Source organism: Oryctolagus cuniculus, chromosome 19 (assembly GCF_051225735.1).
Source record: "Oryctolagus cuniculus isolate XC-2025 breed Fujian yellow rabbit chromosome 19, ASM5122573v1, whole genome shotgun sequence".
NCBI lineage: Eukaryota > Metazoa > Chordata > Mammalia > Lagomorpha > Leporidae > Oryctolagus > Oryctolagus cuniculus.
In genome coordinates this window covers 68581918-68603855 of record NC_142885.1, presented here as the reverse complement: position 1 = coordinate 68603855, position 21938 = coordinate 68581918, and the positions used below count along the sequence as shown (strand labels likewise).

Sequence of the window (21938 nt, the reverse complement as noted above, 5' to 3'; positions counted from 1 at the left end):
ACTTTCCGTTGCTGTACTTGCCTGTCCTGGACATTTCCCCTAAGTGGAATCTTAACGGTTTGCAGCCTCTTTGTCTGACTGCTTTGAGCCTAGTATTTCCGAGGTTCATCCTTACTGTTAACAGGTATCATGGTGCTGTCCCTTTGTGTGGCTGAGTGATACTGTTAGATGCCTAGACCAAGTTGGAAGTGCACATACTCCGTGTGTTGATGGACAGTCAGGTATTTCCACTTGGTGCTGTTAGTAACGCTGCTATGAACGCTGGCTCACTTGAAGTCTCGGCAGCAGCTTACACAAGGGATGTGGAGGAGTCAAGTTCATCAACAGGGAGAGTAAAACTATGGCTGCCAGGGGACTGTGTGGGGGCGACAGGGGTGTTGCTCAGGGTTTCGGTTCGGGGCGATGGCAGTGTTCTGGAGGTGGGTGTGGTGATGGTTGCAGAACACTGTGTGCTTAATGCCAGATGGGGCTGGCTCCATGGCGCAGTGGGTTGATCCTCCGTGTGCAGCACAGGCATCCTAAGTGGGCGCCGGCTCTAGTCTCAGTTGCTCCTCTTCCAGTCCAGCTCTCTGCTGTGGCCCAGGAGTGCAGTGGAGGATGGCCCAAGCGCTTGGGCCCTGCACCCCATGGGAGACCAGGAGGAAGCACCTGGCTCCTGGCTTCAGATTGGCGTAGCTCTGGCCACTGCGGCCATTTGTGGGGGTGAACCAACGGAAGGAAGACCTTTCTCTTGGTCTCTCTCTCTCACTGTAACTCTACCTGTCAAATAAATAAATTAAAGATCTTAAATGAATAAGATGGTAAATTCCATATTAGGTTCATTTTACCACAGTTGTTAAATTAACTATTGGCAGCTGATGTATTTCGGGGACTGACCCAGGACACCTGGCCCGCCGCACTGGGACCTGTGAGGGAAACCCCTGATGAGTAGGGCCTATGGCAACAGCCTTGGTCCCAGCACCCCTGCCTGGTACAGCCAGAGGCGGTCAGCTCAGACAGTGGAGTTGGGAGGGGCCTGTCCCTTGTCATGGCCAGGAGACAATGAGAGGGAAGCAGGTGGTCACAAAGGCCCGTTTTAGGTTGGATGACAGGGACAAAGCTTGTGTGTGGAATCCACAGCATATGAGGGCTGGAGGGGACTGTTTTCTAGACTCCCCCCGGGGCAGGGCCCACCCAGGACAAAGGGGAAGATGGGAAAGGGAGAAGGGCTGGGGTTTTCCCTGCTGGCTGCTGTGCTCACAGGTCTGAATGAATTGTTTTTCTTTTCTTTTGAAAGTCAGGAGAGCGATCTTCCATCCGCTAGTTCACTCCCCAAGTGGCCACACTACCAGGGCTGGGCCAGGCTGAAGCCAGGAGTCAGGAGCCTCTTTCAGGTCGCTCGTGTGAATGCAGAAGCCCGAGGACTTGGGCCATCTTCCGCTGCCCCCCCTTTTTTTTTGACAGAGAGAAAGGTCTTCCTTCCGTTGGTTCACCCCCAAAATGGCCACTATGGCCGGCGCGCTGCACAGATCCGAAGCCAGGAGCCAGGTGCTTATCCTGATCTCCCATGCGGGTGCAGGGCCCAAGGACTTGGGCCTTCCTCCACTGCACTCCCTGGCCACAGCAGAGAGCTGGCCTGGAAGAGGGGCAACCAGGACAGAATCCGGTGCCCCGACCGGGACTAGAACCCAGAGTACCAGCGCTGCAGGCAGAGGATTAGCCTAGTGAGCCGCGGCGCCGGCCCGCTGCCTTTTTTTTTTTTTTTTTTTTTTAATTTTATTTATTTCAGAGATAGAGTTGCAGACAATGAGAGGGAGAGACAGAGAAAGGTCTTCCCTCCACTGGTTCACCACCCCCAAATGCCCTCAACAGCCCAAGCTGCACCTGTCTGAAGCCAGGAGACAGGTGCTTCTTCCTGGTCTCCCATGTACGTGCAGGGGCCCAAGCACCCAGGCCATAGCAGAGAGCTGGATTGGAAGAGGAGAAGCCAGGACTACAACAGGCACCCATATGGGATGCTGGTGCCACAGGCAGAGGATTAACCTGTGCCACCTCCCCCCCCCCCTTTAATGATTTATTTATTTGAAAGGCAGAGTTACAGAGAGGCAGAGGCACAAAGAGGTCTTCCATCTGCTGGTTCACTCCCCACATGCCTGCAATGGCTGGAGCTGAGCCAGTCTGGAGCCAGGAGCTTCCTGTGGGTCTCCCATGTGGGTGCAGGGGCCCAAGGACTTGAACCGTCTTCTGCTGCTTTCCCAGGCCACAGCAAAGAGCTGGATTGGAAGTGGAACAGCTGGGACTTGAACCAGCGCCCATATGGGATGCCGGCCCTGTGGCCTTACTCCCTATGCCACAGCACCTGCCCCCTCCACTGCCTTTGCCAGTGCATTAGCATGGAGCTCGATCAAAAGTGGAGCAGCCGGCATAGGAACCGGTGCCCGTATGTGGGATGCCCGCACTGCAGACAGGTTTACCCACTGCACCACAGCTCCTGCCCCTGCTCCTGCATGATTAAGTGTAACGAGAACTGTTCCATTTCACACCAGTTTGGCTAAAGCTAACACACTTTTAAGTCACTTGTTTACAGTTACCAAATGATACCCTCAGCCCGAGCCACCTCCATGGCCCCTTTATCACAGGGGAGGGAGACTGCCCCCCATACCAACCACTGGATGCCTCTCACTGGGATTTCCGTGGAGCTGGGAGTCCCAGCAGCTGCTATCCCAACCGCATCTCCGAAACAAAGTGCTTTTCATTAGGCGGCCATCTGTAAGAACAATGGCTTTATTTAAAAATGTATTTTCTTTGTAACACAAGAAAGGACGAATGGTGCCTGCGTGCCTCCCTCCCGAGCTTGGGGTTGAGCTGGGTAGGTCATAGCTGGGCGAAGTCCCCTTTGTGCTGCTCCAGCCACTGGTCTAGCGTCTGGGCCTTGGGGTTCAGTCTCAGGGTCAGCTCTATGTCGCGGTCAGGTTTCAGGGCATAGAAACGGAACATGTTGGCCAGGTCCTGGGCTCCAGGGAACCCAAGCTTCTCGTAGTCCTCAGGAGTGGTCTGTAAGAAGATAGCCTGTGTCACTCATGGGGAAAACTGGAACAGGGAGCGGGGGGAGATGTTTGGGTCTTCAAAGCCCCCATGTCACCGACTAAGGTCCTCCCTGTGAGGTCATTTGAAAACTTTTCTGCTAACAACTTAAGTTCAGAAACCAGTGTTCATCTAGGCTACCTTGTGTTGTCGGTTTCTTGTTTTTGTTGTTTTTTTTTTAAATTTGTGGATGGCTTACTGAAAAGGCAGCTACACAGATCTTCCATCTGTGTCTTCCTGGGAGTCTTCCTACTTGGTCAAAATACCTAAGACAAATTTCACAGTGGCCGTGCTTTGCTTCCAGGAGTAGCAACACATAAATGTGAACAATGACAGTGAAATGAGATCCACCTCAGGGGGGAGGGACAGCCCTAAACCCCCCCTTCCCTGCAACCCAAAAGCCCTCTGGGGGTTCCCTGGGCAGGAGGAGCCCACCTTGGCATCCCGCACCACCTTGCCGGTGTGCTTCGTGAGCAGGCCCGCGAACTCCTCTGCCGTGTGCCTGCAGGTACTGAGCCCGATGTTCCGGCCCACGTACTCTTCTGGGTTTTTCAGCAGGCTGAGCACTACAGGACCCAGGTCACTCACAGCCATGCCATCCATGGGCACGTTCCCCATAGGCAGGCCTGCGGCGACACAGAGAACTGACATGAGCAGAGCCTCGGGGGTGGGGGCTGGTTCTCCCACCCGTGAGTCGATGGAACCTGCTTGCGTCAGCACTGGAGCATGCCTGCGACAGAGCCTGGGTCACTACGCTCCTAGGAACGGGAATAGGAACCCAGACCTGTCCATCCCACTCAACGGCTGAGATGAGGGGCGAAGGGAAGGGGATGTGACAGTTGCCACCAGGAGTGAGGCTGGTGCTCAGGGAGCCCACTGGTCCCACTTTTCTGAGAGGCGGAAGCCTGTAGGTGGACACTGCCAACACCAGGTGTTACCAGGAATCTGACTGACCCACTCCAGGACAGCTCCATGACAGGTGCGAGATAAACACCGCTGAATGAATGGAGACACGTGACCCTGGAGGCAACGCTTGGGTCTGCTGTCCTCTTCACCCAAGGAAAGGGCTAATACAGCTGCCGTTCAGGCCACCCCGGGGGCCTACGGGGATGGAGCCCAGTGCAGAGACCAGACAGGCCTCCCTGAAAACAGCTCTGCGGACTGAACGGCGGGGCCAGTGGACCACCACTAGCGCCCATCTGCTCGCCAGGCAGACGGCTGCCTTGGCCATGGCCACTCCCGTGCCCTCATGAGAGGAGGAGTCCAGCAGGCAGCAAGTGCCCCTTCCCCTGCCCCCAGCCTCCTTGGCGGTCTGCCGTCGTCCATGGACCCACTGCAGGATGTACTTCAGGTGAGGCCCCTCGCAAGCTGCATCCAGCGCTCAGCTATGGGTCTGAGTTTCCCTGCCTCCTTTCCTGTCCGTAGAAGTAACAGTTACTGTGCTCCTCTCTGGACAGCTTTCCAGTGGACAAGGCCCTGCCTCACCTCCCCATCGTCCCTGCAAGTATCAGGTATGCCCATTTCACAGAATAGGAAACTGAGGACAAGCCCACTTTCTGCTACACTTACAACTACAAGGTGACAGCTCTGCCTCATGGTGTGGGAGGAAAGGGCACTTACTCAACAAGTAGCTCTTTCCATCCGGGGCTTTCTGGGGCAGAAAGTAGGAGAGGAAGTTCTCAAAATAGCAGGGTAGCCGCACGCTGGTCATGGGAACGCCGATGTCCCGGAAATACTCCTCGACCTCCCCTTTGCCGTCAAAGTGGCCAGCTGCCAGCCTCCCTGCCGTCAGCTTTCTGATGTTCTCCAGGCCGCTGTACACCACGTAGTGCAGGCCCAGGCGCTTGGCCAGATCGGCCAGCAGCTTTCCCTGGTGGACAGGAAGAGATCGCAAGGCTAAGAGGCAGGGACTGGGGTCCCAGAGCTGCTGCAGTTCCTGAAGGTAAGAGCCACACCCACCCATGAGGGGGCGCTTGCATCCGCTGGTTCACTCCCCGCATGGCTCAGCCAGGCCTGAGCCAGGAGCTTCCTCCCGGTCTCCCGCGTGGGTGGCAGGGCCCAGAAGCTCCCTCGGAGCTGTGCCCCCCATGCCCTCACCTGCCTGACCTCCTGCTCCTGGCTGCAGTTCTCCCAGTAGTTGGTGACGATGAAGGCGGCACGAGCCCCGGCCAGGGCCCGCGCCATGCTCGCCTCGTCATTCTGGTCCCCCTGCACTACTTCCGCACCTCGCAGCCTCAGCTCCTTCGCGGCCTTCTGCTCAGGGTCCCGGGTCACCACTCGAACCCTGAACGTCCCATCTTCCAGGAGCGTGCGGGCCACTGAGCCCCCCTGGGCACCTGTGAAAACTCAGGGGTCACACCTGCCTGACAGTCCCACTGAGGGTGAACCCTGAGTGACGGGTTCCACCGTGGCAAGACACTTTCTCATGCATGATCTGAATCAAACCATTGTCCTTTGAAGATTTCTTTTTAAGCGATTTATTTATTTGAAAGGAAAAATGATAAAGATCTTCCTTATGTTGGTTCACTCCCATCTGGGGCTCCCACGTGGGTGGCAGAGATTCAAGTACTGGGGCCATGACCTGCTGCCTGCGAGACACATTAGCAAAAAGCCTCCCTGTCCGTCACTATGCTTTTCAAAAAAAAAGTTTTTTAAAGGGGGTGGTGGTGCTAGCATGGCAATAATAAGAAACAACGATGAAGTGTGGTGGAGGAAATGTTTGGTACAGCCCTTTTGAAAACCATTCTGGCATTTCTTCAAAATGCTAAACTACAGCTACCACATATCAAACAATCAAAGTAATTCCACTCCCAGACAGACTCAAGAAAACTGGGGTGGGCACATAGTGCAGTGTTTAAAACACCTTTTGGGATGCCAACATCTCATACTGAAGTGCCTGGGTTTGAGTCCTGGTTTCACTACTATTTTTTTTTTTTTTTTCCCAAAATGGATTTGAGAAGCAGAGTTAAAGACAGAGGTCTTCCATCCACTGGTTCACTCCCCAAATGGCCACAATGGCCACAGCTGGGCTGATCCAAAGCCAGGAGCCAGGAGCTTCTTCCAGGGTCTCCCACCTGGGTACAGGAGCCCAAGGACTCGGGCCATCTTTCACTGCTTTCTCAGGCTATTAGCAGGGAGCTGGATGGGAAGTGGAGCAGCTGGGACTAGAACTAGTGTCTATATGAGATGCCGGCGCCACAGGTGGAGGCTTAACCACAGACCCCGGCTCCACTTACTATTCTGCTAATGTGTAGGAAGGTCCGAGGTCCTGGCTTGGCCTGGCCCAATGGAAGCTGTTGCAGGCGTTTCATTAGTAAACCAGTGGATGGAAGATCTCTGCCTTTCAAGTAAATACAAACAAAAACTATGTCCACACAAAAACTTGCACGCGATTGTTCACAGCGCCATTATTCAGGAAAGCCAAGAACTGGAGGCCGGCGCCGCGGCTCACTAGGCTAATCCTCCACCTAGCAGCGCTGGCACACCGGGTTCTAGTCCCGGTTGGGGCGCCAGATTCTGTCCCGGTTGCCCGTCTTCCAGGCCAGCTCTCTGCTGTGGCCAGGGAGTGCAGTGGAGGATGGCCCAGGTGCTTGGGCCCTGCACCACATGGGAGACCAGGGAAAGCACCTGGCTCCTGGCTCCTGCCATCGGATCAGCGCGGTGCGCTGGCCGCAGCGCGACGGCCGCGGCGGCCATTGGAGGGTGAACCAACGGCAAAGGAAGACCTTTCTCTCTGTCTCTCTCTCTCACTGTCCACTCTGCCTGTCAAAAAATTAAAAAAAAAAAAAAAAAAAAAAGAACTGGACACGAGTGAAGTATTCCTTCGTCTCCTGATCCATGACTAGCATGGGGCGTTTCCATGCAATGGGATGTTCCCCAAGCGTTCGTTCAGACGAGATGCTGACCCACACCACAACATGGATGAACCCTGAAGGCACGCCAAATGAAGATGCCACACACAAAAGGCCACATACTGTGGATTAACGTGAAATGTCCGGAAGAGGCAAAGCCAGTTACCAAAGTGCACCAGTGCTTCCCCAGGGGGAAGAAAGGGGGTTTTCTTGGCAGGAGCTGGGGGCAGGTAATATTTTAAGTCAATTGTGGTGGTGGTTGCACAACTGTGAATATACAAGAACGTATTCGTGGGGCCAGCGCTGTGGCGCAGCGGGAAAAGCCACTACCTGCAATGCCAGCATCCCATACGGGCACCGGTTCGAGCCTCAGCTGCTCCACTTCTGATCCAGCTCCCTGCTAATGCGCCTGGGAAAGCAGCAGAGGATGGCCCAAGTGCTTGGGCCTCTGCACCCACGTGGGAGATCTGCATGAAGCTCCTGGCTTTGGACCAACACAGCTCCACCCACTGCGGCCATCTGGGGAGTGAACCAGTGGATGGAAGATCTGTCTCTCCAATTCTGCCTCTCAAATAAATATTTTTTTTTTTTTTTTTTTTTTTTTTTTTTTTTGACAGGCAGAGTGGACAGTGAGAGAGAGAGACAGAGAGAGAAAGGTCTTCCTTTGCCGTTGGATCACCCTCCAATGGCCGCCGCTGCAGCCGGCGCACCGCGCTGATCCGATGGCAGGAGCCAGGATCCAGGTGCTTTTCCTGGTCTCCCATGGGGTGCAGGGCCCAAGCACCTGGGCCATCCTCCACTGCACTCCCTGGCCATAGCAGAGAGCTGGCCTGGAAGAGGGGCAACCGGGACAGAATCCGGCGCCCCAACCGGGACTAGAACCCGGTGTGCCGGCGCCGCAAGGTGGAGGATTAGCCTATTGAGCCACGGCGCCGGCTCAAATAAATAAATCTTAAAAAAAAAAAAAAGAAAGAAAGAAAGAAAGTATTCCTATAGGGTGGATATACCGGTGAATGTGAGTGGCTCACTCCGGATGAATTGTGCAGTGTGTGAATTACATCTCAATAAAGGTGTCATATAAACTATAAGTTAGGCAAACTAATATGCGACTTTTAAATACATGAATGACATAACGTCTGGCAGAATACTCCAGAAACGGTGCAGTGCTATAAGGGGTGGAAGCGGAATTGGAAAGGAGACCTAGATGGGGTATCAAGTCCAACACTCCCAAGGAGTTAAGTCACTTTTTTTGACTGATTTGTTTGAAGGGCAGAATGAAAGGCATCGTCCATCCGCTGGTTCTCTCAGACGGTGGCAGGAAGCCAGGAATTCATCCAGGTCGCCCACGTGCGTGCAGGGGCCCAGGGGCTTGGGCCACCCCACGCTGCTTTCGCAGGAGCATCGGCAGAGCCGGGTCGGAAGTGGAGCGGCTGTCAGAAGCGGTGGCTTCCCCTGCTGCACCGCGACACCAGCCCCCAGCTGATGTCCGAGGCGCCGAGGAGGAGGGGGCGCCCGGGTCTGCTGGCCTGGTCCTCCCGGGGGGCTTCTTCCACTTACCCGTTGCTCCAAAAACCACCACGAGTCTTCTGTCCGTCATGAGGGCTGGGGCTGCAGCACGACGGTCCGGAGAGGTCTAGGGGAGGAGAGGCGCGGGGTAGAGGACCTGGCCGGGGGTCCCAGCCCAGCGCGACTCGCTGCGCGCGCACCCAACAGGGGCCCACGGCGGGGGGCGGGGCGGGGCGGCCGCGCGACTTGGGCGGCCCACCCGAGCCTTTCGGGCCTGGACCTCGCCTCCCTGATCCTACATCCTGTTCTCCCTCCCCCACGGAGCGCCAGCCCGGACCCACCTCGGGCTCGAGCCCCACAGCCGCCTGGACCTCGCGGCGGCCTCGGTGGGAGACGCTGGGACCCTGGACCCAGCCCGCGGCAGAATCCACTGCGGAGAGGGGAGTACGACCCCACGCGGGCCGCCGGCTCCTGCCCGAAGGTCCAGCCCGACCTAGCAAGCCACCTCCCTCCTCGGCCGCACAGTGGCAAAGACCCCGGGCTGCGGGACGTGGGAGCCCCCGCGGCCCGCCCCTGACTCTGCGCGCCGCAGCCCTGCGCGCCCCCCTCCCGCGCTGGCTCGGATGGTTCGTCCCGGCTCCCGCCCCGCCCCGAGCGCCTGCAAATCGGCCGTGACGCAGAAAGGCCGAGGGGGCCGCGGGACGAGCTAGCCACGCCCCCTCTTCCCTGGGGTGTCGCCTGAGGCGGGTGGGGGCCACCTCAGCCCCTGTCTGTTGGCGTGCTTGTGTGCCTGCCTCACTTTTAAGATTTTATTCTATTTTTATTTGAAAGGCAGCGTTGCAGAGAGAAAGGTCTTTCATCCTCTCGTTACTGCCCAGATGGCCACAGTGGCCAGGGCTGGGCCAGGCCGAAGCCAGACGCCGCGAGCTCCATCCTGGTCTCCCACGCAGGTGCAGGGGCCCAAGCCCTTGAGCCATCATCCGCTGCTTTCCCAGGCCACAGCAGGGAGCTGGATCAGCAGCGGAGCAGCCGGCTGCAGCCCCGTCTCCTGACTCACTTTGCATAAAATATTTGAAAGGCAGTGTCACTGCTAGGACGAGTTGGCATTCTTCTTAACAGAAAAATGAGATTTCTTTTTGTTCAACTGAAACTCAAAAATGATCCTGTCATTCCGCCTCTGAAAAGCGATTGCTGGGGGGGGGAGGGGCTTTTCTTGTTTCACTGTCCACCCCACGTGTGCAGTGACCCTCCTCAGCCCCCTGCCTCCCTTGGGGAGCTTTTCCCGGGTGTGCGGGGTTTTCTAGGGTGCAGGGCAGCTTTTCCAAGGCCCGCGGGTTTAGCACCAAACGGGGTGCCTGGAAGGGAGGAGGTGGGAGGTTTTTGCTGATTGCCTGTCTGAGGGTCACCGACACACCACAGTTACAGAGAATCCAGTCAGCTCTTGCTGTCTTCCTGACCTTGAAATCTAGGGGTAGGTACAACCTGCAAGGTATGTGTGTATCCTATTGAGGTGAAATATCTATCTTCAATTATTATAAAGTGTCTGTTTGGTATTTTCAAGGATACTTACAAATGAAGTATCATTTGTGTATTACTCTGCGTGAGTCTCTCCTCCACGGCCCTGTGGGTGAGTTATGTTATGCCTGGGCTGCAGCTGTGCGGATTAACTGGGTACTTTGATCCTGCAATTTAAGAGGGAGAAGGAGACAGACTGAGGGAGCTACCATCCACTGGTTCACTTCCCAAATGCCTGGGAGAAGCAAGAAGACCAGATCTCCCATGAGGATAGCAGGGACCCGAGTACCTGAGCCATTACCCGCTGCTTCCTAGTGTTGGCCTCAAGGAGCCTGAGCCGGGCTCGAACCCAGGCTCTCAGACATGGGAAACGGGTCCCAACATTCGGCTTAACTGTTAGGCCAGATGCCTGCCCAGCTCCCACTATGATAGGGCTGACTCCTGCTCCTCTCATTCTATTACAGGAACAGGTGGTTAGCCTTAGCAGTAAGACACCTGCGTCTGACATCCACGTACGTGGTCCAGCTCCCACTCCAGCTGCCTGCCAACGCAGACACTCGGACACAGTGCTGTCAGCTCAGCTTCTGGCTCCAGGGGTCCTCTGCAGGTCATAGTCCTCCTGTTTGCCCTTTGCTCAGCTGGTCAGTTTGAATCTAGTTGAAACCGGTGTAGGCCAGCTTAGGAGTGAAGCCTATTTAGTAACCTGACTTTTCTGACTTTTCCAGCTGGAATCTATTAAAAAAAAAAAAAAAACCACGGTGGAGTGGACTTTCGAGTTTTGGAAATTGATACTTGATTAAGAGGACAACAACCCGATTTCAATGCTGCATAACCATCAACTCCTCCCGGAAGCCATTGTGGGGCCTTTGAACTGAGCTAACCAGTCCCGTTCACGCCCGTCTCTGTCCCACTGGCAAAGTCGTTTCTACCATCCTAGACCCAGGGCTTCCTGAGAGCGACCCCTTATCTCGTTTGACTCTGTCTCGCTCTTGGCACAGTGTCCAGCACATAGTTGTGATATGGGGGAATCAGGCAGGAAGTTAGATAGGAACATGTGAGCCGGAATTTCTGCCAGCGCTGCGTCTTTTTTTTTTTTTCCTTAAGATTTATTTATTTATTTGGAAGGCAGAGTTACAGAGAGAGAGAGAGAGAGAGAGAGATATGTTCCACCTGCCATTCACTCATCAAATGGCTAAAACCAGGAGCCAGGAGCTTCTTCTGGGTCTCCCTTGTGGGTGTGGGGGCTTAAGGACCTGGTCCGCCCTCCGCTGCTTTGCCAGGTGCGTTAGCGGGGAGCTTGATCAGAATTGGAGTAGCTGAAATAGCCAGGATTCATATAGGACGCTCGTATATGAGCCAGTGCTCATTTAGGATGCCTGTGCTGCAGGCCATGTTTTTAACCCACCGAGCTACAGCACCAACCCCCAGATCCTGCATTTTAATGCTATCTCCTTACCTATTCATTTAATATGCCCACTTTCCCATGATGCACCTGTGTCATCTGGGAACAGAAAGGAGGAGATGCCATGATGACCATTTGGAAGTTTAAACTGGATGTGAAGGTACTATGGAAAATCCCAGAAAGTCTCATGTACACTAAACTCCACCCAGGCTCCGCCCCATCTCATAGAAGAGACTGATAATATGGGAGGGCCTGCTTTTGTTCTTGACCTTGGCTGGAGATTGTTGGCTCTCTTTCCGCCTTGTCTTCCTAGGCAACTCGGACCCACTAACAACAGGAATCCGTGTGTAGGGTAGCCCACACTCAAGCGTGAATGTATGTTTGCTCTCTCTTTTTTGAATGAACCTGTACAGTGTTACACCTCTGCTTTGAGTTCTTATTTCTGTTGGAATAAGAACGAGGAATGAAGATGAAAATACATGAGCCCATAACAGTTGGAACTCAAAAAATAGCTATGGTATGGAACAAGGCTGCACGTGATTCTCATGAAAGATGAGATTTTTCTTCCGTTGTATGGGGCTGAACCACAAAATCCAGTCTCTGCTTTAAGGAAGTAAATTCAAGTGTGTCCAAACTGCGTAACTTACAGGGCCCAGTGATAAAGTAAAGATGTGGTGCCCTTGTGATATGGGCCTGGTACCTTACCTTTTAGTCAAAGGTCTTGTCTCCCACCAAGATGAGAATTCTAAGCTGGGGACACATGCAAAGTGCAAAAATGAGAACAGGGTTTATATAAAAGGTGAGAGAGTGAATATTTATGTGTGAATGTGGGCCCTCCCACATGGAGAAATACCCATCATGAAAGGGCCAGAGGGTTACGGAGAGGAGAGAGAGAGCCTGGATGGTACCTACAACCATGATCGGGGGCAAAAAGAGACCTGCGACCCCCGCCTCTCAGCCTCTTCTGTGATGCCTTAATGCAGTAAACAAGCGGGATGGACTTTCAGCCTGGGTGAAGCCGTCTGGGATTTTTATGGCAGCTCCACCTGGAGTTTACTATCCGTGTGGTTTCCTGGTCCCAGGTCAGACACAGGTGTGTTAGGTAGCTAGGTGGACGTTAGCCTATGTGTGTTCCAGGGGCTGAAGAAAAGGGGAATTTCTTTTTTATTTATTTATTTTTTTGACAGGCAGAGTGGACAGTGAGAGAGAGAGACAGAGAGAAAGGTCTTCCTTTGCCGTTGGTTCACCCTCCAATGGCCGCTGCGGCTGGTGTGCTGTGGCCAGCGAACTGCGCTGATCCGAAGCCAGGAGCCAGGTGCTTCTCCTGGTCTCCCATGGGGTGCAGGGCCCAAGGACTTGGACCATCCTTCACTGTACTCCCGGGCCACAGCAGAGAGCTGGCCTGGAAGAGGGGCAACCGGGACAGAATCTGGCCCCGAAAAGGGGAATTTCTAAAGACAATTGGAATTTTTGTGTGACGGAACCAGGAAACAAGCCTTGAAAGCAGACCAGGAATTACATATCTGAAATATTGGTCTGTTGGATAACCTTGTTTTCTCCTTTAAAGATTTGTTTATTAAAAAGCAAAGAAAGGTTTATTGATTTGAAATTTGTTTATTTACAGATTTGTTTAGTTCTTTATTTGAGTTACAGGGCCGGGGGAGAGTCAGAGAGAGGGAAAGAGACTGAGGTCCATCTTCCGTTTGCTGATTCTCTCCCCAAATGGCCACAATGGCTGGAACTGGCCAGGCCAAAGCTAGGAGCCTGGAACACCATCCAGGTCTCCCACATGATGCCAGGGCCCAAACATTCGGGCCATCCTCCACTGCTTTCCCAGGTGCATTAGCAGGGAGCTGGATTGGAAGTGGAGCAACTGGGACTAGAACCGGCACTCATATGGGAAGCTGGCACCACAGGCAGCAGCTTAACCCACTGTGTCAATAACCTGGTTAGGTGGGTCCCAGCCCTCTCCAGCTTCGGGGACTCTTTCCTGACTGTGACCCGGGAGCTACTAGGTCCAATAACACTGTACTGATAAGGTCCTGGGTGGAATTTCAGGAATTCCATATCCAGAAAGCCCTCTACCCAGCAGTTTCACAGTCTGAATATGGACTGCAGTGCCCTCCAGCCTCTACAGGATGAATGCCCGCCTTGTCAGGTGTATTTCTCTTCACTGAACTTCGCTACTTTGCTTACCCCTGCCCTCTGTATTTTTTGTCATGCAGACAAGAACCTCTGAGCAGTCACCTCCAGTAGTAGGCAGGTCCTAAGGACGTGGGCATTTTAGACAGGTAAAAAGACAATATTACATGGCAAGGGGCTGGCGCCGTGGCGCACTAGGTTAATCCTCTGCCTGCAGTGCTGGCATCCCATATGGGTGCCGGTTCTAATCCCAGCTGCTCCACTTCCAATCCAGCTCTCTGCTGTGGCTTGGGAAAGCAGTGGAGGATGGCCCAAGTGCTTGTGCCCCTGCACCTGCATGGGCTCCTGGCTCCTGGCTTTGGATTGGCACAGCTCTGGACGTTGTGGCCATTTGGGGAGTGAACCTTTCTCTCTGTCTCTCTGTCTCTCACTGTCTGTAACTCTACTTGTCAAATAAATAAATAAATAAAAATCTAAAAAAATATATTACATGGCAGGGCTGGCAGGAATTCCAGCTCACTATATCTATTCACACTGAATCACTTGTTCAAAATGATTAAACATATCAAGACAGGAATAGGAGAATATTAACCAAGCGTGAGTCCTGCTGCACATGGACCCTGGGCCGCTCCATGGGCCTCACACTGCGATGCCAGTTCTGGTGTCCAGGTTTAACAGAGTGGCTTCCCAGAACAGCAGTTCCAGTGCTTTTTACCCTCCAAGACTTATTTATTTATTTATTTATGAGATTCATTTTATTTATTTGAAAGGCAGAGAGGTCTTCCATCTGCTGGTTCACTCCCCACATGGCTGCAGCCGCCAGGACTGGGCCAGCCCACGGCAGAAGCCAGGAGCTGCTTACCGATCTCGCCTGTAGGTACAGCACTTGGGGCATCCTCTGCTGTTTCTCAGATGCACTGACAGGGAGCTGTATCAGAAGCGGCACAGCCAGGACGCAGAGCGGCATCCCTATGGGATGCCAGCATCACAGCCAACAGCTTAACCCGCATTGCCACAACACAGACACCGCCAGTGCCTTTTCTGTTTGTTGACTCAGCAGCTTGGAAATCAAGAAAGGGGTCCCCCTGAGGGACGCTGGGGCCTGGGTGTTGCTGGAAGTGAGCAGGCAGCTTGGCAGCCTAGGGCAAAGGTCTTGTGTCTTTGAAACTCCACCCTGTCCCCAGCGAGGACTGAGAGCAAGGATTTGGCTCCCGAGTAATGGTCTCAGTGACTCAGCACTGTGTGGAATTTTAGGTTCTCATCAAGGACTCACTGCAAAGCACTTCACTCAGGTGACATAGGTCAATGGTGAGGACTGCTGTTGGCTGCCCTGTGTGTCAGGCATAGGCTCAGCCTGCACTGTCTCCCAGCAACCCCTCCGTCCATCAGTGCCACCCAGTTTATCTCCTTGTTATGTCCATGTGTCTGGAGGAGCGGGGTGGGGCAAATGCATTGTGTATTTCCTGCCATCCTCTTTTTAAAATGTTTTTATTTATTATTTTCATTTTATTTGAAAGGCAGAGTGAAAGAGAAAGTGGTCTCCCATTTGCTGGTTCACTCTCCAAATATTTTATTTTATTTTATTATTCATTTGAAGGGACAGAGCTACAGAGAGAGAGAGAGAGATCCAGATCGTCTGTCCACTAGTTCACTTCCCAAGTGTCCACTACAGTCTGGGCTAGACCATGCCGAAGCCAGTAGGCAGGAACTTCATCCAGATCTTTCACGTGGGTGAGTAGCAGGGGTCCAAACACTGGGGTCGTCCTCCACAGCTTTCCCAGGATCATTAGCAGGGAGCTGGCTCAGAAGTAGAGCAGCAGGGATTGAAACTGGTGCCCACAGGGGGTGCTTAACCCGCGGAGCTACAGCCCCTCCATTCCCCATCCCCAGGAGGTTTTTTAAAGGAGAAAAGTGGGTTGGAGGAAGCTGTCAGGCAGGTTTTATTTTATTTATTTTTTTTGACAGGCAGAATGGACAGTGAGAGAGAGAGACAGAGAGAAAGGTCTTCCTTTGCCATTGGTCCACCCTCCAATGGCCGGTGCGGCTGGTGCGCTGTGGCCAGTGCACCACGCTGATCCGCAGGCAGGAGCCAGGTGCTTCTCCTGGTCTCCCATGGGGTGCAGGGCCCAAATACTCGGGCCATTCTCTGCTGCACTCCCTGGCCACAGCAGAGAGCTGGCCTGGAAGAGGAGCAACCGGGACAGAATCCGGCACCCCGACCGGGACTAGAACCCGGTGTGCCGGCGCCGCAGGCGGAGGATTAGCCTAGTGAGCCGCGGCGCCGGCCATGTCAGGCAGGTTTTAGGAAAGACTTTCTTTGTAGTCATCCTGGAGGCTTCCTGGATGACACTGGGCTGTTTTGGTTAGTGGTATGAATTTCTTCCTTATGTGAACTCTGTTTTTTTAACCTTTTTTTCTGCAATCACAAATCCAGTCCTCTGGTTTCGCTGACCGCTGACCGGGGTAGGCTAGATTACTTTGCGACTTCAGCAGCTTTCTCAAGGTCAGTTTCTGGGGAGTTACCTGGGGTCAAGGTCAGTTACTTGGGCCATCTTCCACTTGTTTCTCAGATGCATTAGCAGGAAGCTGGATGGAGAGTAGAGCAGCCAGGTCTTAAACTGGTGCTCATATGGGATGCCGGCACTGCAGGCATAGCCTTAACCTTCTGTGCCACAGCGCTGCCCCAGCAGTTAGCTTTTGTTAGCCAGAAGGTGAAAAAGGAAGAGGTATTCAGTACCATCACACAATGAGTCCAGCAGGAGAGGTTGGTTTTCTAGCTAGAAAACCCCTGAAGAAAGAAGAATCAAACAAACAAACAAACAAAAACTCACAAAAGACAGATTGGTCGTTTTGAGACAAGGAGGCAGAGGAAGCAGTTGAGCTGCCTGGGGATAGTTCTTATTATCTCAAGAGCTGCAGATAATGGGTTTGGTTCTCCTCTCTCTAAGGATGAACAGACCCACTGCCTGGACCAGGCCAGTACCAGCTTAGGAGGGCAAGGCTGGCCTAGATTGACCCATAGCTAATCACAATACATTAGCAGCTAAATATCTGTCTGTCTTTCTCTGTAACTCTGCCTTTCAAATAAATAAATAAATCTTTTTTGGGGGGATTGAAAGAGCTTTTTATTACTAAAACAAAAAATCACGGAGGTGCTGTCTCATTTTTCCTTGTTAATCATTCTGAAGATTTAGTTTCTTTAATGCTGCTTATAAATTTATTTTTTTTGGTAGAAGAATTATAAATATTCAGTTGATGCATTTAATTAAATAGAAATTCTTTTAACCTTTGATATAGATACACTGACCTCATGAAAAGAAAACCAAGTCATAATGCTACTTATGTCCTCATACAGCACCAGATTTCTAGTAGATTTCTGGATCCTCCACTGTCTGCTCAGTAACAACATTAAATAACTTCACTGCACAGGCTGGAAGACCTCAGGAACCAGATCAAAGGGGACTGCTCCTCAGCAGCATTTGTTCATGTTTGTGCCAGCGTGGAGGTTTGTTTGTTTGTTTGACAGGCAGAGTGGACAGTGAGAGAGAGAGACAGAGAGAAAGGTCTTCCTTTGCCCTTGGTTCAACCTTCAATGGCCGCCACGGCCGGTGCGCCGCGGCCGGCATACCGCACTGATCCGATGGCAGGAGCCAGGTGCTTCTCCTGGTCTCCCATGGGGTGCAGGGCCCAAGCACTTGGGCCATCCTCCACTGCACTCCCGGGCCACAGCAGAGAGCTGGCCTGGAAGAGGGGCAACCGGGACAGAATCCGGCGCCCCGACCGGGACTAGAACCCGGTGTGCCGGCGCCGCAAGGTGGAGGATTAGCCTAGTGAGCCGCGGCGCCGGCCTGTGCTGTGGGTTTTTAAAGAGCTTGCTCTGCAGTACCAGAGACGCCTCTTGAGAAATTTAGGTCTGTTGGATCTGCATACTACAAAGCCAGCTTGCCCCAGACCCTGACTTGAAGATACAATGAAGGGAATTAGTCTGCTTTTGAACCCAGCCGAGCTATTCCAGGAATAATTTTTGAAAGCATGGGAAATCTGCTACTACAGGGGAGCTTTTCAAGCAAAGGTAGAGAACAGGTAAGATTTCTAGAGTAAAAAGAGGGACAATGTCACAGAGCTTTCTGGAAAGATGTACCCAGAACAAAAGATGGCAGCTGCTGGGTCTACTGGTGGGCTGCAGGCACAGGGTCATCTCTCGTCAAACACACAGTGGTAGCCCAGGTAGGGAGAATGTGGACCATCCAAGACGGGGAGAGTTCCAAAGCCCACAGGGGATGTTCTTCACACAAACACAGCATCCACTCTGTGCCAGGCTGTGCCCTCAGCATTTTAAACACAAGTCTGGTAAGAGAAGAAACTAACCAGGAATGTTAGACTCTGAAGGGTCTCTTAAGAAGAGGCCCAAAGGGGACACTAGGGGGCAGAAAGGATATTATAGGTAAATCTTTTTCTAAGAAAAATTTTCATTCCAAATTTCTCTTAAACAATTCTCCAGATGTTCTGATCAAGATGAATATATTGATAAAATATAATTATGTATAATAAGTTTGTAAAGTCAGGGCATCCACCCAAGAGAGCTGAAGGAGTCAGCCTGGGCACTACGTGTGCTTTACAGATTCGGCTCACTCCTGTGCGTAAGACACTTGAGAGAGAGCCTGCAGTGACAGAAGCCCAGGGAATCCTTCAGATCCTGGAAAGCTGCAGGAGTCTGCACGGCTTCCCTCCTGGGAAGTAAAGAATCTCCCTGATGATACAGGATGCTTAGTGTACCGTGACTGCTTTAGCACTGTACTCTTGACAAAGGTGGTCAGGGTCCAGACATGTTAAAAGGGACCATAAAGAACTTGGAGTTTTCTTCAAAAATAATGAAGGGCTCTAGAGGGAGAAATCACAACAGAACTACAGTCCACTGGGCACACAGATTCCAGCTCAACGGAAGCAGCACTTCAACATCAGGGCAGCTCGGAACTACCTGAGCAGGATGATCACTTGTGGGTAACGCTGAGGGGTTCCTGCAGTGGGTAAGAGGCTGCATTCTCTCTATGGCTGTTTCCAATTCTAGCACTTTCTGAGTAAGGCAATATTTACAACGGTAATATTTATAATAAGTATGAAAAGTCTCAAGAAATTCCACACTGAATTTAAAAAAACTAAAACTTGGAGGAAAGGTACAGAAACTTTCGAAGTTCCTTGCACATAGCACATATTAAGTATGTACTGACCCAAGGGAGTAACTTAAGATTTCCCCAGGGACTGATGCGTGAGGGTCACACATCTTTAACAGCCTTGAGGAGAAAGCAGAAGGACCGGGAGGTCTACCATGAAAGCTCTCTTTGGGAAGCAGCCAGAATACAGGGCAGGAGCACTAGGGTGGGCAGACAAGCAGCAGGTGATGGTCACGGGACGAAAGTACAAGCTAACATGGGGGGATAATTCATGGAATAAATAGGGTCCTCCAGCCACGCTGGACCAGCTGCACCACCAGGGGCCAAGAGACCACAGCGCAAGGCCGGAGATCCAAGGATCAGCCAACTGGCATATTCGCTAAGATGACCAGGGGCTGGGCAGGAGAGGAGAGCTACAAACAAAAGGGCAAACTAAAGAGGCTACGACCCAGAACAGCACAGACACTGCCCCCTCACCATGGGCCAACAGCTAGCACGTAACTGCAAAAGGTAAGTTTAGGATCATGGATAATACCATAAACATATTAGCCTGGGAGGCGATACTGGCACTGAATCCACACATACCCATAAAGTTGGATGTGTTAATTAACCCCAGGGTTCACTGATAAAAAGTTGGTTAAAGGAGCTCAGATAGAGGAGGCAACCACACCTTTCCTAAAGGTCCCTAGAGTTCGTCTGGCCATGACTGGCAGGAGTTACTTCCTGTCCTGCCTGTGGCTCTCAGCTGGCTGCCCAGAGCAGAAGCAAAGATTCTCAAGTGGTGCCCTTTGTGTGTTTGAGTCAAACATGGAAAGCAAGACCAGGTAAATACCTGTCCTTGGGGAGGAGAGTGCAGATACGGGTGGGGCCAGGGGAGACCCTGGTATTGATAGGTCACGGGACTGCAGGGGAGAGAGACTGTTCAAGGGAATGAGGCACTCGGGGTTAAAATGACATTTTTCTTTGGTTCCCTGGGACTATTCCCTGAGCTCTAACTCCAAGGCTGAGTTCCAGAGCTATTCTGTTTGGCTCATGGCGGGCTCTCTGTGACCAAGAATCTCAAAGATTTAGACTGGTGCCAGCTGTGTACCCCAAGTGGTTAGGTCAAAGTTCACATTACATGTGTAGAATTAATCAAACCCAGATCTGCAGGCTCAAGGGCAAGATCTAGCTACAAAAGCCCTTTCTTCCCGAGAAAGCCGGCTGCTGGCCTTCAGTCCCACCTGGCTCAGAAAACGACCGAGTCCTTCATTCTCCCTGTAAAAGGCTGGTGGACACAAGCCTCAGAGGAAGTGGCTGACCTCAGTAGGAGATGCCCAGAGACTGCAACAGGTGAAATGTGGCTCCCAAGGCCCAGCCCATCTCTGTTGTTCAGTTTCTTTGCGAGCTGTAAGACGGTGCCGTCCGCAAAGCCAAAGCCGTCCTTCAGCAGGGCTGTGATGTAGCTGAGATCCATACACAGGAAAGGGCTGCCTGAGGTGAACTTCTCCAGGTTATCACACACTTCCCTGGCCTTTCTTTCAAAATCTTCAACCTTTAAAACACCCCCTTTGCATAACCGATCATGCCCGTGTCAACAGCCCGATTGCAGTAGTAACAGGATGCATAGAAGGAGCTTCTCTGGACCTCCTCTGGCTGGGGCAGCTTCCCTTGTACCACTCTCAGCACTTCAGCAGAGCAGGGCTCAAAGCCCATGTCCCCTTCTTGGTTGCCACCATATTGGTATTTTACACCCTCAAAGATCCACTCTGCTTCCAACCATCTCGGTAGACAGGCACCTTGGAAAGTGTGTCCATCAATTCCTTCTGTCTCCAGGGTGCCCAGCGTTGCTAGTCTTGCAGCTTTCAATCCAAATCCCAAGTAACTATGTGTATAGAGCTTATAAATGCTGTTAAACATCTCAAAGGAAGTGAGGTAGTCCTTAGGGGTTTGTTCCAGGGTTTTCTTAAACTTCGGCAGAAATGTGATTTGGGTGGAGGCCCCCCTCAGGTCCAGGGTCCCCACAGTCTCCTGGCCACGGCCATGCAGCTGACCTGTCAGAAAATTCACAGTAACCCAAGCTAAGATGCCTTCACGGGATCCGTCCATGATGCCAACACCGTCGTCCGGTACCAGGAAAGGTGACTTCTTGAAGATCTCCTCTACCTCCACCTCTGTCCTGGCAGCAAGCGCAGTCCTGCTGTTGCCTTCAGGACCACGGGGGTCCTTTTCCAGTGACTTCGCGGAATAGAGTCTTTGGCCATGTCCAAGAGTCCTTGAACGGTCTCAGCACCCTTCTTAGGATGATCTACGAAAGCAGAAAGTCCTGGCTTCACAGATTCAAAAATTTCCCCTTCCGGGATTGGAAGTTGTCCTGGATCTTTCTGCACAGAGGTGTAAACAGGAATTCGAGCTCCAGTACTCCCTGCATCAAACAGGATTCCATAAAAGGTGTTGGCACTGATATCGATGGGGCACACGGAAGACAAGAAGACACCTTCGAACCAGGCCTTCGGTTCTCTGTGGAAGACAGTGCTGCAGACACAGGACGCCGCCAGCATGAGAAAGACTGCGCCCCTCAAGCGGCCATCCTCTTCCCACGCGCGGTGGCTTGAGGCTCTGTTGCAGAAACAGTGCTACTCACACACCTGCAGCAGCAGGACCATGATGATTTCACCTGCATGAGGACTCGGCCAAGGGAATCCACATTTCTACGTTGACCAGGAACTATGAAAACGGGAGCGTGCGCCAGCGGCTGGGAGCGATCTCCGCCCCGCCCGGCCCCCGCACCACAGCGCTGCCTAAATAAATCTTTTTTTGGGGCGGGGGGCGCTGAGCTGATCTGAAGCCAAGAGTCACAAGCTTCCTCTGGGTCTCCCACCTAGGTGCAGGGGTCCAAGGGCTTGGGCCATCCTCCACTGCTTGCCCAGGCACATTAGCAGGGAGCTGGATTGGAAGTGGAGCAACCGGGATTTGAACCGGTGCTCACATGGGATGCCGGTGCTACAGGCCGGGCTTTAACCCACTGCACCACAGTCCGGCCCAATAAATAAATCATAAAAAAAAAAAAGAAGAAGAAGAAAGAGGCAACTCATGTCAAGCCCTAAATCAATCTTCCTGTACAGCAAGGGATTTGTGAACCGATGGAATCAGGGCAGATGGAGAGGAGCTGAGAGAAACAAAGTGACTGCACGTGATAGGTGCAGAGGAAAGGGGTGTGGCGAGTCCTTGGCGCATGCCTCGGGACAAGTCGTGTCCTACACATGCTTGTATTCAGAGATGTCTGCTGCAATGTTTGAGTGAGTGATT

The 21938-nt window shown here is 52.6% G+C and overlaps 1 protein-coding gene and 1 pseudogene across 2 annotated transcripts; both read right to left on the bottom strand.

Moving 5' to 3' along the window:
• Nucleotides 1-2747: 2747 nt before the first annotated feature.
• NMRAL1 (NmrA like redox sensor 1) lies at nucleotides 2748-8837 on the bottom strand. Of its 2 annotated transcripts, XM_008249601.5 has the most exons (6): nucleotides 8762-8837; nucleotides 8472-8547; nucleotides 5161-5399; nucleotides 4684-4933; nucleotides 3499-3689; nucleotides 2748-3033 (listed from the first exon to the last, which is right to left on the bottom strand). In XM_008249601.5, the coding sequence occupies exons 2-6, from the start codon at nucleotides 8509-8511 to the stop codon at nucleotides 2854-2856; spliced, it is 900 nt and encodes a 299-aa protein (XP_008247823.3). In that variant the 5' UTR covers nucleotides 8512-8547; nucleotides 8762-8837; the 3' UTR covers nucleotides 2748-2853. The 2 variants fall into 2 exon arrangements, with proteins under 2 accessions (XP_008247823.3, XP_089177518.1); XM_089321392.1 differs by lacking the exon at nucleotides 5161-5399.
• Nucleotides 8838-19952: 11115 nt separating this feature from the next.
• LOC100341904 (nucleoside diphosphate phosphatase ENTPD5 pseudogene) lies at nucleotides 19953-21295 on the bottom strand (annotated as a pseudogene).
• Between the last annotated feature and the right edge of the window lie 643 nt (nucleotides 21296-21938).